Here is a 13,243-nt window from a genome sequence, read left to right on the forward strand (position 1 = left end):
CGCCGTTCTTCCGTCGGCCATTTTAGGTGGTCCGCGGCGGCGCCATTAAAGCGAGGAGGAGGCAAGAGTGGCCGCCGCTGCTGCTTATTCTTTTTTAGTGCAGCCAGAGATAGTGGGAGTGCGCGCCGCACGAGAGTGGGAGGCGAGGGGGGCAGGCCAGGGAGAGGCGCAGGAGCCTTTGCAGCCACGCGCACGCCTTCTCTGTCTTGTGTGCTTCGCGAGGTAGAGCGGGCGCGCGGCAGCGGCGGGGATTACTTTGCTGCTAGTTTCGGTTCGCGGCAGCGGCGGGTGTAGTCTCGGCGGCGGCGGAGGCAGTAGCACTATGTCGGAGGAGCAGTTCGGCGGGGACGGGGCGGCGGCGGCGGCAACGGCGGCGGTAGGCGGCTCAGCGGGCGAGCAGGAGGGAGCCATGGTGGCCGCGGCGCAGGGGACAGCGGCGGCGGCGGCGGCGGGAAGCGGAGCTGGGACCGGGGGCGGAACCGCGGCTGGAGGCGCCGAAGGAGGCAGCGCCGAATCCGAGGGGACGAAGATCGACGCCAGTAAGAACGAGGAGGATGAAGGGTGAGTAAGGGGCAGCCCAGGATAGTGAGGCCCAACTAGGCCCCCTCCCCCTCCCTATCCCCCGCCATTAGGCCTCGCTCCCGCTCTCAGCCCGCCCTCCAGGCCCCCTTGCAGCCTCCCTGCACTGGTCTCTTCTTTGCTCTGTTGGGCTCCCCGGAGCCTTCATTTCCTCCTTTCCCTGACTGCTTACTGCCCCCTCCCCCATCACACACGTTTCCACCTTTAGCCGTCACCATGCTGCTCCCCGGCCCGCCCTCCTTTCCTCCCTCGCCACGGGTCTCCTCCCACCGACTTAGCCGCCAGGATTTTTTCCCGCCTGTCGAGGACACCTTTTTATCTGTTCCGCTGTCCTCTCTTTTCCTTGTTTTCTCACATCTTGGACAAAAAAAAATGCAAATAGAAAAATAAAAGGCTTTTCTGCCAGGATTACTGAGGTTTATTTGGTGTTTCCCCACTGTTAACGAGAGGACAAGTTTGTTTGTAAGCACTTGCTTTGGGGAACGTGTAGATCGTCCATCTCTGTTACTCCCGCGTCGGCTTCAGGCCGAATGTTTTTCATTTTAAGTAAGTTTCGCCTTAGGACTTGTTCGATATATATATTTTTTTCACTTTACGCAATCGCACAACGGTATGCCTGTATAGGCCTTACATTTCCACCATGGGACAAATTTGGCCTGCTGATAATGCCCCCAATCCCAGTTAGTACGTTGGTTTTGCTTCGCGGGCTTTCCCTAAGTTCCTTCCCTAGTCGGCGGGCCTTGCACTTGACTGGAGCTGTTCCTACCTCTGGCCTGCTGGATGCCCTTCCCCCCATCCCACTGAGTTATTCTAACCGCGCACCCTTTTCGCGCCCTCAGCTATTGGGTTTCCCAACTATTCGTACAGATTGTACTGTTAACTTTTTTTGTGCACATTATTATTATTATTATTATTTTTACATCTCTCCCCACTTTTCGGTGCCCAGGAGCCTTTTTTCGGTTTTATTTCCACCTTCTCACCCACAATTAAAGGATGCCCCCCCCGCCCTTTTTCATAAAATAAACAGATCCTGTATCGTGCTGTGGGATAAACTTTCTTTTTTCAAGTTCTTAATACAAACTTGCTTCCTTTAATTGGAATAACTTACACATTACTGTCTAAAGCTGCTTTGAAAAACATATTTACAATGCAGCATTAATAAGAGTTAACAGAAGGAACTAAATCCCGGCTCTTAGTTGAGTTTCTCTTATTCCCATTACTGACTATTGATCTTGGGTTAATGCCTCCATTTCTTTTTGTAATGGGGAGGGTGTATATGAAAAAATTTTTTTTCTCACTGTAACAAGGAGAAAGCTTTTGGTGGAGGGTAAAAGCAATAAAATGTCACTAACCCAGTATTAGAAACATGATTTCCTTTACTGGGCGATAGCATAGGGTTCGGAGGGGGTGTTGGGGAAGCACTTTGAAATTAAGTTTTTAATAATTCAGCCTAGGCAGATTCTTGTCAGGCTATTTACTGATGGTGCTGGCTTTGGGGGAGTGGAGGTGGGCGGGGAAGTAAGCTTTTATTAAACAGAACTAATCTTGAAATATACATAGTGTAATTTGAGAAAAGAATATGTTAAATATTTGGAAATTTAAGCCTTTAACATTTTGGTTTTTGCTTTCTGAATTCTGTTCTTCGGACAGAGACACCAAAATGATAAATTATAATATAAGTTTGGGGCAGGCTTTTTTGTTAGTCCTGAGTTTTCAAATCGCAAAGCAGCTGCCTTTGTAGTTAGCTGCTGTTGAACTGAAGTGTAAATGAGTTAAAAGTTTTTAACCCTAACAATGTCAAAAACTAAAACTAGAATTTTGATTGGTTGCTGTACCGGTTGTTAATTCCCTAGCCATTCAAACTCCTCCCCACGACACACTGAAGCAGCGACGGCACAGCGGGAAGAATGGTAAAACTTTTAAATTTTATTTCTGTATTATAAAGGTTTCAATAGTCATAACTTGAAGAGGCTGTGTATTGGTTAGTTGCCCATTGATCCCCAGGAAATTTTAGACATTGATTCAATAGGATATCTTATGCCTGGGATATAAAACATTTTTAGGTATCGTGCATAATCTTTGGGCAAAACTGATGCTATTACTTATTTGGTCTGTGGTAATGCATGTAATTACATTTTGGTCAGTTTAAGCTAAATACAATTAGTATTGTTTTTATATTTGGGCAGAAAAGTGTTATCGTAATTTCACACTTTTATTTGTTAAGATGAAAAATAATTTTGTTGAAATTCTAAAATAATGCTAAATGTGAAGACTACTTGAAATTCTGTTTGAAATGTCTTGCATGTTATACTGGAGTATTCTGGAGATGTCAAAAGTAAAAATTCTTTTTAGTACTGTGAGCATTATACAAAAATATGTCTCTTCTCACTAACAATGTTTGTAAGTATACTTTTAATAAGAATTGGATATGTGCCATTCAGAGATGGGCTAATGTGGCTTTCCACTGTAGCTCTTACCAGGTTTTTTAATTTTTATTTTCGGTGTGATTTGGTTGGAATGTTAATTACAGTTTGTTCACATGTATTCACAATTGCATGACTTCTCTTTAGAGACTGGTAGGTTGAGTATTGTTCTTTTCATCCTGTGATCCCTCTGTCCCCCATGTCAGTCTTTTTGCCTTCAGGATCATATTTGGATTTTTCAGGTGTTTGTATCCTCCACCACTGGAGAGTAAAGAGACAATATTTTGCAGATAGTTGCCTTGTATCTATACAAACTATATTTGAAGAACCCATTTGGTAAACATTTTAATTTTACACACGATTTACATACTATATTTCTCATCCACTGAAATTTGCCTAGTTTTAGATTGCCTGTTGTCAGTCTACTTTATCACCAAAGGAAAAAGCAAAAAGTTATATAAGACTGGAGTCAGAGTTTGACAAACTGAGTAAATGTTTAAGATGAACAATAATCCCTCTATTTTGGTGGCTAGAGGGCACAAATGACTCACCTTCACTGCTAGTTAATAGTGACATTAACATTAAATCATATAACTGTATTTGACTTATTTCATAATGCATTTTGAATCTTATTCATTTCCAGTAATTTGAAGTGACCATAAGCAATTAGATGTGAAGGTGGGTGTTGATTCTTACCAGAATTGTCCTTCCCCTGCTATCTAGAACTGTGTAATTCTACAGCTTTTGAGGCAGCCTCTTTTATGGGAAATTGACAACTATTTGTAGTTCATGAACATTTTAAATTATGACCAGTTGTCATCCTCCACTGAAAGATTTCACTGAGATTCCTTTTAAGTTAAGCAAGTTTGCACTTAACAAAGTAGTTCTCTATTTTTTGAGATAGAATCTTAACATTGCCTCAACTGGTCTTGAACCTGTGGGCTCTGACTTCAGCCTCCTCAATAGTTGGGACTATGGGTACACACCACCATGCCTGGTATTTTTTGTCTTTTAAAAGTCTAATATTTGACATGATAATTGCCTAATCATTTGGCCCAATTTTGTTGCAGATATTGAATCTTTGAGCAAAAATTCCCTGAAGACCTTTAAGCTTTTGTTTGTTTTTTTAAAATTACACACTTGCCAACCTAAGTGTTTCTGTTTCCCACACATTGAAGAATATTGGGCAGAAGTTCATTTTATAGTCTTAATGGTGAGGATAAAACTGTTTAGTGGATAAAAAAAATCATATAAATTTATTTTAATACAATTCTGTGTATTTCTGTTTCTGAATCAATTTGTTGTGAACATAGTTTTGCTGTTCTTTTTTCCTTTTGCATATGAGAACAGTTATTTTTAGGAATGCATCTTAACTTTAGTTCTAGTGAATGTTTCCATTGTTTACTATGGGACTAGAGAATAAATGTTCATTCCCATAGTTAAGTGACATCTAGAATCTTTGCTTCCCACCCTCTGTACTGGAGATTGAAGCTGGTGGTGCTTTACCACTGAACTATATCCCCAGCCCTTTCATTTTTTATTTTCAGACAGGGTCTCTTAAATTGCCCAGACTTGCCTAGAACTTGTAATTTTTCTGCTTCAGCCTCCAGAGTCTCTGGGATTATAGGCATACACAACCAGTCCTGGCTACCTTGCTTTAATCTTTATAGTATTAACATCACTAGTTTTTACTAAAAACAATTGCATTAGAAATTCTCATTTTGCTTTGTTATGTAGTATTGTTCTATTCTCTGCAGTGCTATAGTAGATACTATATCTACTGTTGCAGATACTTTAAAATTAACTAGTGTCTGGTGAAATACACATGGTCATGTAGTAAGCTACTTGGATTATTATTTTTAAATTTTAAAGAACATTAGAAAGCTAGAGTTATGTTAGCGTTCACACAGTGTTCACACAGATGGGTTGATTATTAACTTAACGTACCTTTCCTACCCCTACCTCCACTTTGAATAGGGTAGGAAGCAGAATGGTCCCATTCAGATATAACAGTATATAGTGGTGTTTCTCCATTAACAGGATAGTAGTAGACTGACTCCTGTAACAGTATATAAGCCCAAGGGTGATTATTTTGGGGAATATTGCTATAGGTTACTTCCTGTGTACTTTTATTAGAAAGGGCTTCATGTTTTTGTTTATTTGGAATTGTAAGCTATACCTTAGTGCATCTGGGACAATATGAACATTGTTTTGTAAAATAATTAACCTTTATAGTAGGCCCAAGCCAAATATACTGGCCTTTTATTCAGTAAAGTTGGGTTTGCCAGAAACAATTGAGATCCTGAATCTCAGTATTCTTTGGAACTTTTGACAGCTTTCTTAGGGTTAAAATTGCAGAAAAGGCTGTCTCCAAATCTTGACATGGTAAACGTTTACGGGGATAGTTTTCAATTCTGCTTTACTTTTTTTTTTTCCCCCTAAATGATGCTGGGGATTGAACCTGTGCATGGAAGGCAAGCATGTTCTACAGACCCTGAGCTACATCCCCAGCCTGGGAGTATTAAATTCTTTACATTCAAATTCTCATTTGATAGGAAAGATAATATAAATTATATATAATCTCTTAAGCTTAGAATTAGGGAATATTGTTGAAGTTTTTCAGTACTACTTTTTGAGAGAAACATGTTTACCTCAAACCTGGGTTTATTTTTTTTCCAGTCATGTGACCCCTTCTATAAAATCAGTGTATATTTTTGATAATGTCTGGTTACTTTGTCATATGCAAGGCTTCCATAATATAAGAGACATTATTTTGGTGTCATTGTGGCCACCATGAAGGATAATAGTTTTGGTTTAAGTAATGATAAAAACCATGATTAGAATAACTGCCCCATTCCATTCATAGCTGTGCACTTTAAGTGTATGCAAATTAAATGGAATGATACATAACTTATAATTCTGTTAGTCCAGGCTTGATTTGACTTTAGCTCTGCTTCAGCCTTATAGTAGATATGGGATCTGTTTCTCTTACTTCACTTTCAACAGTGTGGTGTCGGGTAATATAACTTGTTTGTTACTTGGTTTGCTAATCAGTATGTTGGAAACAATGCTCACCACAGGAAGATTGACTACATAGAATACTTTCATAGCTTGTGTGTATTTGTCCGGTGCCCTAATAGTTGATACTGCCAGTGATTTACTCCTGTGGAGTAAAGGTAAGCATATTTTAGTTTCTGGAGTATTGTGTTGTATGTTGGTGCTAGTTATTTAAGAATATTTGGGGTAACGAGGGAAGATTCCTATTTACTGGCAGTGTTTGGCTAATAATCAGGGTGATAGCTTTAAATATTGGTTCATACAATGTAAACTCCTGCTTATCTAGATTTCAAACCATCAGCTTGGAAAATTCACCCTCTACCTTTTGGTCTTACAAGATGTATGAAACTATAGCAAATATTCTTAAAAAGCTAGTCAGCAGACAACAACATGGAAAGAATGCCCCACAATTTTTCCTTATGTTGAAAACTAATGTGTTTTTAAAGGATTGGCAGATGCTAAAAATTCATCAGGAATGATTTAAAAATCATTTTCTGATTTCAGATTTATTTCTAATGGAAAACTTCATAGGATTGTGACTTAGTTAAGGAAATACCATTCCTTAACCTCTTAGGTAAATAGGAGTTTACATTATAAAGTTGGTTGAGAATTTAAAAAGTTAAAACACAAGTCATTGCTTCCTTGTAATGAAATGAAGAAAAAAGGGAAATGGTGGGTTAAGCAAAGTTTATTTTAGGAAATTAGATTTAATATAAAAGATTAATCTTGCTTAGAAAATGTTTGATCTTTGTACATGTTAGTCTTGAATAAAGAATTTTTTGTACTTTACAATGTCATCCTGACATGCATTGAAAGCTGGGGGGGGGAATTAATAGTGGGAAAATAATTTTGGGGGTGGTTATTGCTCAATTTTGATGTAGTCGTAAATAGTTAAAAACTATTTAAAAAGTACAGTGGAACTTAAAAGTCTGGTTATATTCTTGATTTGTTGTCAACTAATAAGGTTAGCTCTTAGACAAATTCTAAAATCACTTCCATACTATCTTATCTAGTTGTGAAATAACCTTCTCATTATAGGTGACTAATAACTTTAAGTTTAAAATCTGTGTTTCTGAGGAAAGTGCTCATGTCTTAGGGGCTGGTGAGATTTTGTTATAATTTATCATTTTAGGATTTTAAATGGATTCTAATGATAAAATACCAGAAAATGATTAAAATATGGAGGAATTATATGCTTGAGTAACATTTACTCTAATAGATGCCAGTGATTGGCCAATTATGGCCCATACCTGAAATGTATCAGGTTGACATTCTGTTGCATTTTGTTCAACTGTCAGAACTTGTTATGAAGCCACATATGTAGAATCATGAGTTCAGAATTGTTTGAAAGTTACAGAATGCTTTTTTTGTTGTTGCTCCTATTTCAAAATCGTACACTTGAGTAAGTGTTTGACAGTAAATTTCAGTAAAGACTTGTTAGGGAAGGTGTTTTTAAAATATTATTGGCTTTGGAATGTTAAATCTTAAGGCCTCAATTGTCAGTTTATTGATGGGGGAAACCCAGGATTATTAAATGAGCATTTTCAACCAGCCAGCACTATTCTGTATGTATTTCCTTTTATGTTTTACATTATTTTTTAAAGTGCTGGCATATGTAGAGGACTGCCAAGTCACCAAAATGATTCATAGAAGCTACATTTAAGAGCTCGTAAATAAAATATGACCTAATTTCTAGTCTGTATGTAAAACTTATTTTGTCCCTTTTCCATTAATATTGGAAAGTTTATAAAGCCCTTGTAGTTAAAAGTTAAACCATTGAGTAAATGGAAAAGTTACATTGTTATTAAATCATCTTTAGATTGTGCTTTACTCCACTATAATAACTTCAGTTTTCTGGACAGAATTCCTTGCTTTGTTCTGTTGTATTTAACTCTACTTACTGATACCTTGAGTTAGGCTTGTTACAAATGGGTAAAGAATCTTAGAATTTTTTTTCCCTCTTACTTAGGGTTATTTCTGTTAACAAGTGATGGAGCTAGGATTTAAACATAGGCACTTTGGCTTTTACTGCCCCTAAACTTGAACTAAAATGTGATTTAAAAAAAAAAAAAAGGCCCAGAAAGCAGCCTCAGTGACACTTCATAGCATTTGGATAGTCATCTACACTGAGTCATAATTTTATGCTTGCCATTGAATTTTATAATTTGGAGTAATATCAGCAGCTGTGAAAACAAAAGAATTCTGTTATTGAGTAGGTGTTTTAAATTGCATACTGTATTGCCTTTCTGATTCTGAAATATTTAGCTCATAGATGGGATTAAGAGGTTATTCTTTATCAATGAAATACTGTAGATGAAGTCCTATATTTTAATCAGGATTGTTGATTCACTTACAACTAAGGATCAAATTTTAAACTTACGTTGCAGCATTAGGAACCAGTTTTGTTGCTACTTGAACAAGTCTTGGTAGTTTTAACTTGGCTGCTTAGGAATTTTCGAAGTTCTATCTACTTCATTGGAAAGTGTTTGCACCTCTACAGGAGTGACAGCAACTTGAAAATCAGTCTTTGTATTCAAGGCAGCAGAGGTAATCTGGACAGACAGTAGGTATTGTGCTTTAAGCAAGATATATAAAATATACATAATTTAAATTGGTATTAGACCAGTGCTTAGTTTGACGAAAATTGTATGTCAGTGTTCTAGAGAGACTAAATAAGTGCCCATTTGTCCAAAATTAAATTAAAATAAACAGATGTTTTCTTGCTGTGATATACAGTTAATAGTTTACTGTGCTTACTGAATAAATTTGGAATAGATTTAATGTGTTCCATTTAGCAAAGATGGAATGGATTTGATATCATTTGTGTTGTCATATATTCACTGGTCTTATCAGTTGTTAAACAACCTTTCTTAATTAGAAAAGAAGAAAAAGCCACAGGGCTTTTGGGCTGCCAAGGTACTCATAATATTTATCTCAAAGAAGAACCACTTAGGATGTTGCTCAGAAACTATTTACATTTACCTTACACAAAATTTGAAGTTTTAAGAGCTAGCTAATTAGGTACAAAATGGAAAGGAGATACTTATAGAAAAGCAACTGGTGATTAATAGGGCAGAAATGAAAAGTAAAACTTGTTTTAAAAGCTAAGAAATGAAATGTTCTTAGTATATCCATGAATAGCTGCCAAATTTCAAAGGACCTTATGGGCATTCTACAGTAGCAAAATACATTACTGATTACTGACCCATAGGGTGTTGAAACCATGATTGCTATATTTAAGAAGGCAGAAGAGGTGTGATGTTTTGTAGTAAAACATTTCATTCCAAGTAGTTGAATATTTAAAAAAACAATGGGAGAGATTAGGGAAGGCAGGCAGTGCTTAAAGGAAGGTAGAGACTAGAAATAGTAATGTGTATTATAGTTGGTCAAAATATTTGATATTCTGGATAGTATTTTGATAGATTAGGAAGGATAGTATCTTCAGTAAACCCTTTTAGCTCTAAGGTAGACTAAACTTTAACAACTTCTATAATGACTATTACTGGTGGGAAGTTTCTTTATAGAGAGCACTTTATTGGGCCACTTGATGAATTAGTATAGCATGCTTATCTAATGATTGAGAAAATTAACTTGCCTCTTAAAGAACAGCTTGGGCTTGAGAATAATAATAGAACGTTCCTCACTATAGGTGTTAAATTTCCTTGTAATTGTGTTTGTTGACAGTAATAAATTAAGGATACTATGAATATAAATAATACTTTGCTTAAATCAAAACTAGTTGTCTTTATTTGAAGAATAGGACAGAATTTTGTTGCCTTTCAAATTTACCTTTTTAAAATAAGGCTCTATAACTTTTCCATGTAGACTGAAGTACTTTCAAATTTTGTTAGTTAGTTTTGGTAAGTTTCTGTGATGATCACAGATATGATGATTTAATAGTTAATCTTCATCTGAATTTGTATCTGTTACAGAACTTGCTATGCATCTCTCAGCAAAAGGTCATTACTGTGTAGTTAGTGCTCTGTCATTTGTTAAAAGGCTAGAGTCCTCACCTTGAAAGAGTAAATGTTGGTAATAGGCTTTCATATATGAAGGAAGTATTCTGGATCTTTGGGTTAAAATTTAATAAGGTGTTTATAACAAATTATGTAAGATTTGTACATTAGAAGTATTATTCAAATGAAAGAAATGTGTATTAAGAAAATACCTCAATTTTTTTCATGTAATTGGCAATAAGTAAACATTTGAAATTCACATTTATAGGTGTTTGGGTTATGTTGACTTGGTTATAAATTACCAAGAGTTTTAAATGTTAATTCAAGCATGGAATTTTTGAGGAAGTTCTGAAAATTAAGCATAAATGGACCAGCTCTAGAATACATGTGCACTTTGAAAACTTAACCTGAAATGAGAAGCACAGTATGTCTAAAGTAAGAAGACTTCTTTTGCACTGAAAGTTTTGTCATTAGTAAATAAGTATAGTAAAACACTAGGATCGGTAACACCTCAGTTAATTAGGCATCTTAGAAGTGAAGAAAGACCTTAATTTCAGGGACATCTTAGGAATGAAGAAGAAAGACCTTAATAAATTGACTTGATGCTAAAATGGGCCTCAGTGGCCTATCTTAAAGGCCCCAAGAAGGAGATGTTTGTATGAAAAGCTTGTTTTAGTTCCTTCACAGAGCTGGAAGTTAATACTATATTTCCCCCATCACTCTCCATGACCCAACCCCAGTAAGAAAGTTGCGGAACCTTCAGAAAACTTAATTTTTTTTCTCATAGGGAAATATTTTAGCCCCCACATAACAAATTCTGACAGTTTACCCTTAAAATTTTTTTTAGTCTTGGTTTTTTAAAGTATAATAGAAGGTTTAATTAAGTTTTGGAGTTCTTTCTTGCTTTTGCAAAGCAAGCAGTTGCAAATAGTATCACAGAATTACTGCCATATCTGACATATTTGCTATTTTGTTGAAATATTAAGACTCAAAAATCTTTTTTAAACTTTTTTTCTTACCATGTAACTTTTTTCTTGTCTTGGTGATTTTCCACTTACCACCTGTCACTTAGCACTTTAAAAGGTTTAGATATATTATTGCTGGTTAACTGAGGTTCTACTGTAAATAAATCATCTAACTAGTGAATTGTGCTTCATTGGATAACTCTGTTCCTTAAATTGCTTTCTCGGTTACATGATTGCTTCTGTCTTTTAAGGACTAAGCACATCAAAAAAGTTTTATAGCTTATGAGGTTTAGAATTTTTTATTTTGTACTAAGAACTCTGCTAATGGGAAAGCTATTAAAAGTAGAGAAGTTGTTAAGCATGGTTAGGAGGCCATGATCATTGGAGACTACTATGTAGCATTGACAAGTTTAATGAAGATTTGTAAGAGAAATTTGAAACAGATTGTCTTGCTATTAATGGTATTTTAGAAAAACTAGATTTTTACTTGGTTATATATTTAACTTTTTTAAAAGAAAGCCAAAAAACTTCTAATTTGCTGCTTGTTCATTATTTTATAATTTTTCAGCAGCGATAAACAAAGCTTTCTAGAATTTTTTTTTTAAATGTGGGGTTATGTAGGAAGAATGACATTTTAATACACTGCCCCGTAAATTTGGTGGCAGTTTGGAAAAGATGTGTTAAAAATATGGATAATACTTAAGGCATTTCATTTTCTTTTTAGCATTTTAATACTGCTTTTTGTCTTTACAGGAAAATGTTTATAGGAGGCCTTAGCTGGGACACTACAAAGAAAGATCTGAAGGACTACTTTTCCAAATTTGGTGAAGTTGTAGACTGCACTCTGAAGTTAGATCCTATCACAGGGCGATCAAGGGGTTTTGGCTTTGTGCTATTTAAAGAGTCGGAGAGTGTAGATAAGGTAGTGTGTTACGTGTTCTGATCAGTTAATAATATAGTAAAATGTGTTTAGTTTGATATAATAAATTTGCCTATCTTGTGTAGTTTTACAAGTATAACAAGGAAGAGGCAGATTGAGGAATTATTAATACTCTGTATGCCAGGCTTTACTAAATTAAAATTAACATTTAAAAATCTTGAGACTTGGACTGTTTGTAGCTCAGTGGCTAGCATGTGTGAGGCCCTGGGTTCAATCTCCAGCATCACTAAAAGAGAATAAAACAAGTGTACTTAAAAATGTTGAGACTTGGCTAGGGATATTACTCATGCCTAGCCATGTGTAAGGCCTGGGTTTGATCCCTGGCATTGGGGAAAAAATAAAATACATAATTAATAGAAACTTTAAATGCCTAGTTAAAAGGATGTGCTGTGACCAGTTCACAGAAGCATATTTTGAAATTTTTGTTAGGTAAGCAATTTTTAATCAAATCATTAATTTTGATCCTGGGCCAAGGGCAAGTAGCAGCCATGTTTGTTCATGTTGCTGGCAGTTACATGGGATGGTTAAATTTGTGTGGTGTTTCCCCCACGCCCAGTTCTTAGTTATCTGTAGGTTTAGACATAAGTATATGTTTGTTGGTGTGTCATATCACTACATGACTTCACAGTTTAATCTTGAGCCAGTCAACATATGCCTGGTTTGTATTTAACTTATTTTTAAGTAAGTTCATAGTTCTAAACTTCAGTTAAAATGAAAAACTTAATTTCCTTAGGTCATGGATCAGAAAGAACATAAATTGAATGGGAAGGTGATTGATCCTAAAAGGGCCAAAGCCATGAAAACAAAAGAGCCTGTTAAAAAAATTTTTGTTGGTGGCCTTTCTCCAGATACACCTGAAGAGAAAATAAGGGAGTACTTTGGTGGTTTTGGTGAGGTATGTTATACAATGTTTTGGACAGAGTTTGTCAAAATTAGTGTGATGCATTTTAAGCAGACTAAAAAGTTAATTGTGTTTTTCCGATGTTATTTAAAGTTTAGCAGATAATGTGATTTGTTTTAGAATGGAGTACTGAAAATAATGGGCAGATTTTTGGAAGTTAGATAACATTTTTCTCATGTAAATGAGCACAAGTACTACTGGGCACAGGTACAGAAAGATGAAACAGACAAGCATTCTTCTTTATTTTTCAAGTGGCGAGGTTTTGCTGTGTTGACTAGGCTGCCCTTGAACTCATGGGCATAATCCATCCTCTTGCCTCAGCCTCCCAAGTAGCTGGGACTGCATGTAGGTGTCTTACTGTGCCCTGCTTGGACAAGCATTCTAAACTCAGATTTACCAAATTAGTAGAAGAAATAAAAATA

General features: G+C 36.2%; 1 protein-coding gene across 4 annotated transcripts in view; it reads left to right on the plus strand.

The window, feature by feature from the left end:
- The first annotated feature begins 7 nt into the window (after positions 1-7).
- The window catches only part of Hnrnpd (heterogeneous nuclear ribonucleoprotein D), a 17,257-nt gene continuing 4,021 nt past the window's right edge, over positions 8-13,243 (plus strand). For 2 of the 4 annotated variants that reach the window (XM_026408990.2, XM_026408993.2), the window contains exons 1-4: positions 8-561; positions 2,433-2,489; positions 11,734-11,902; positions 12,654-12,815. In XM_026408990.2, the coding sequence (XP_026264775.1) occupies positions 323-561; positions 2,433-2,489; positions 11,734-11,902; positions 12,654-12,815 (627 nt within the window). In that variant the 5' untranslated portion in view covers positions 8-322. The remainder of the gene's footprint in view (positions 562-2,432; positions 2,490-11,733; positions 11,903-12,653; positions 12,816-13,243) is intronic. The other 2 variants (XM_026408991.2, XM_026408994.2) reach the window with 1 other exon arrangement.

Source organism: Urocitellus parryii, chromosome 10, assembly GCF_045843805.1.
Source record: "Urocitellus parryii isolate mUroPar1 chromosome 10, mUroPar1.hap1, whole genome shotgun sequence".
NCBI classification, from domain to species: Eukaryota; Metazoa; Chordata; class Mammalia; order Rodentia; family Sciuridae; genus Urocitellus; species Urocitellus parryii.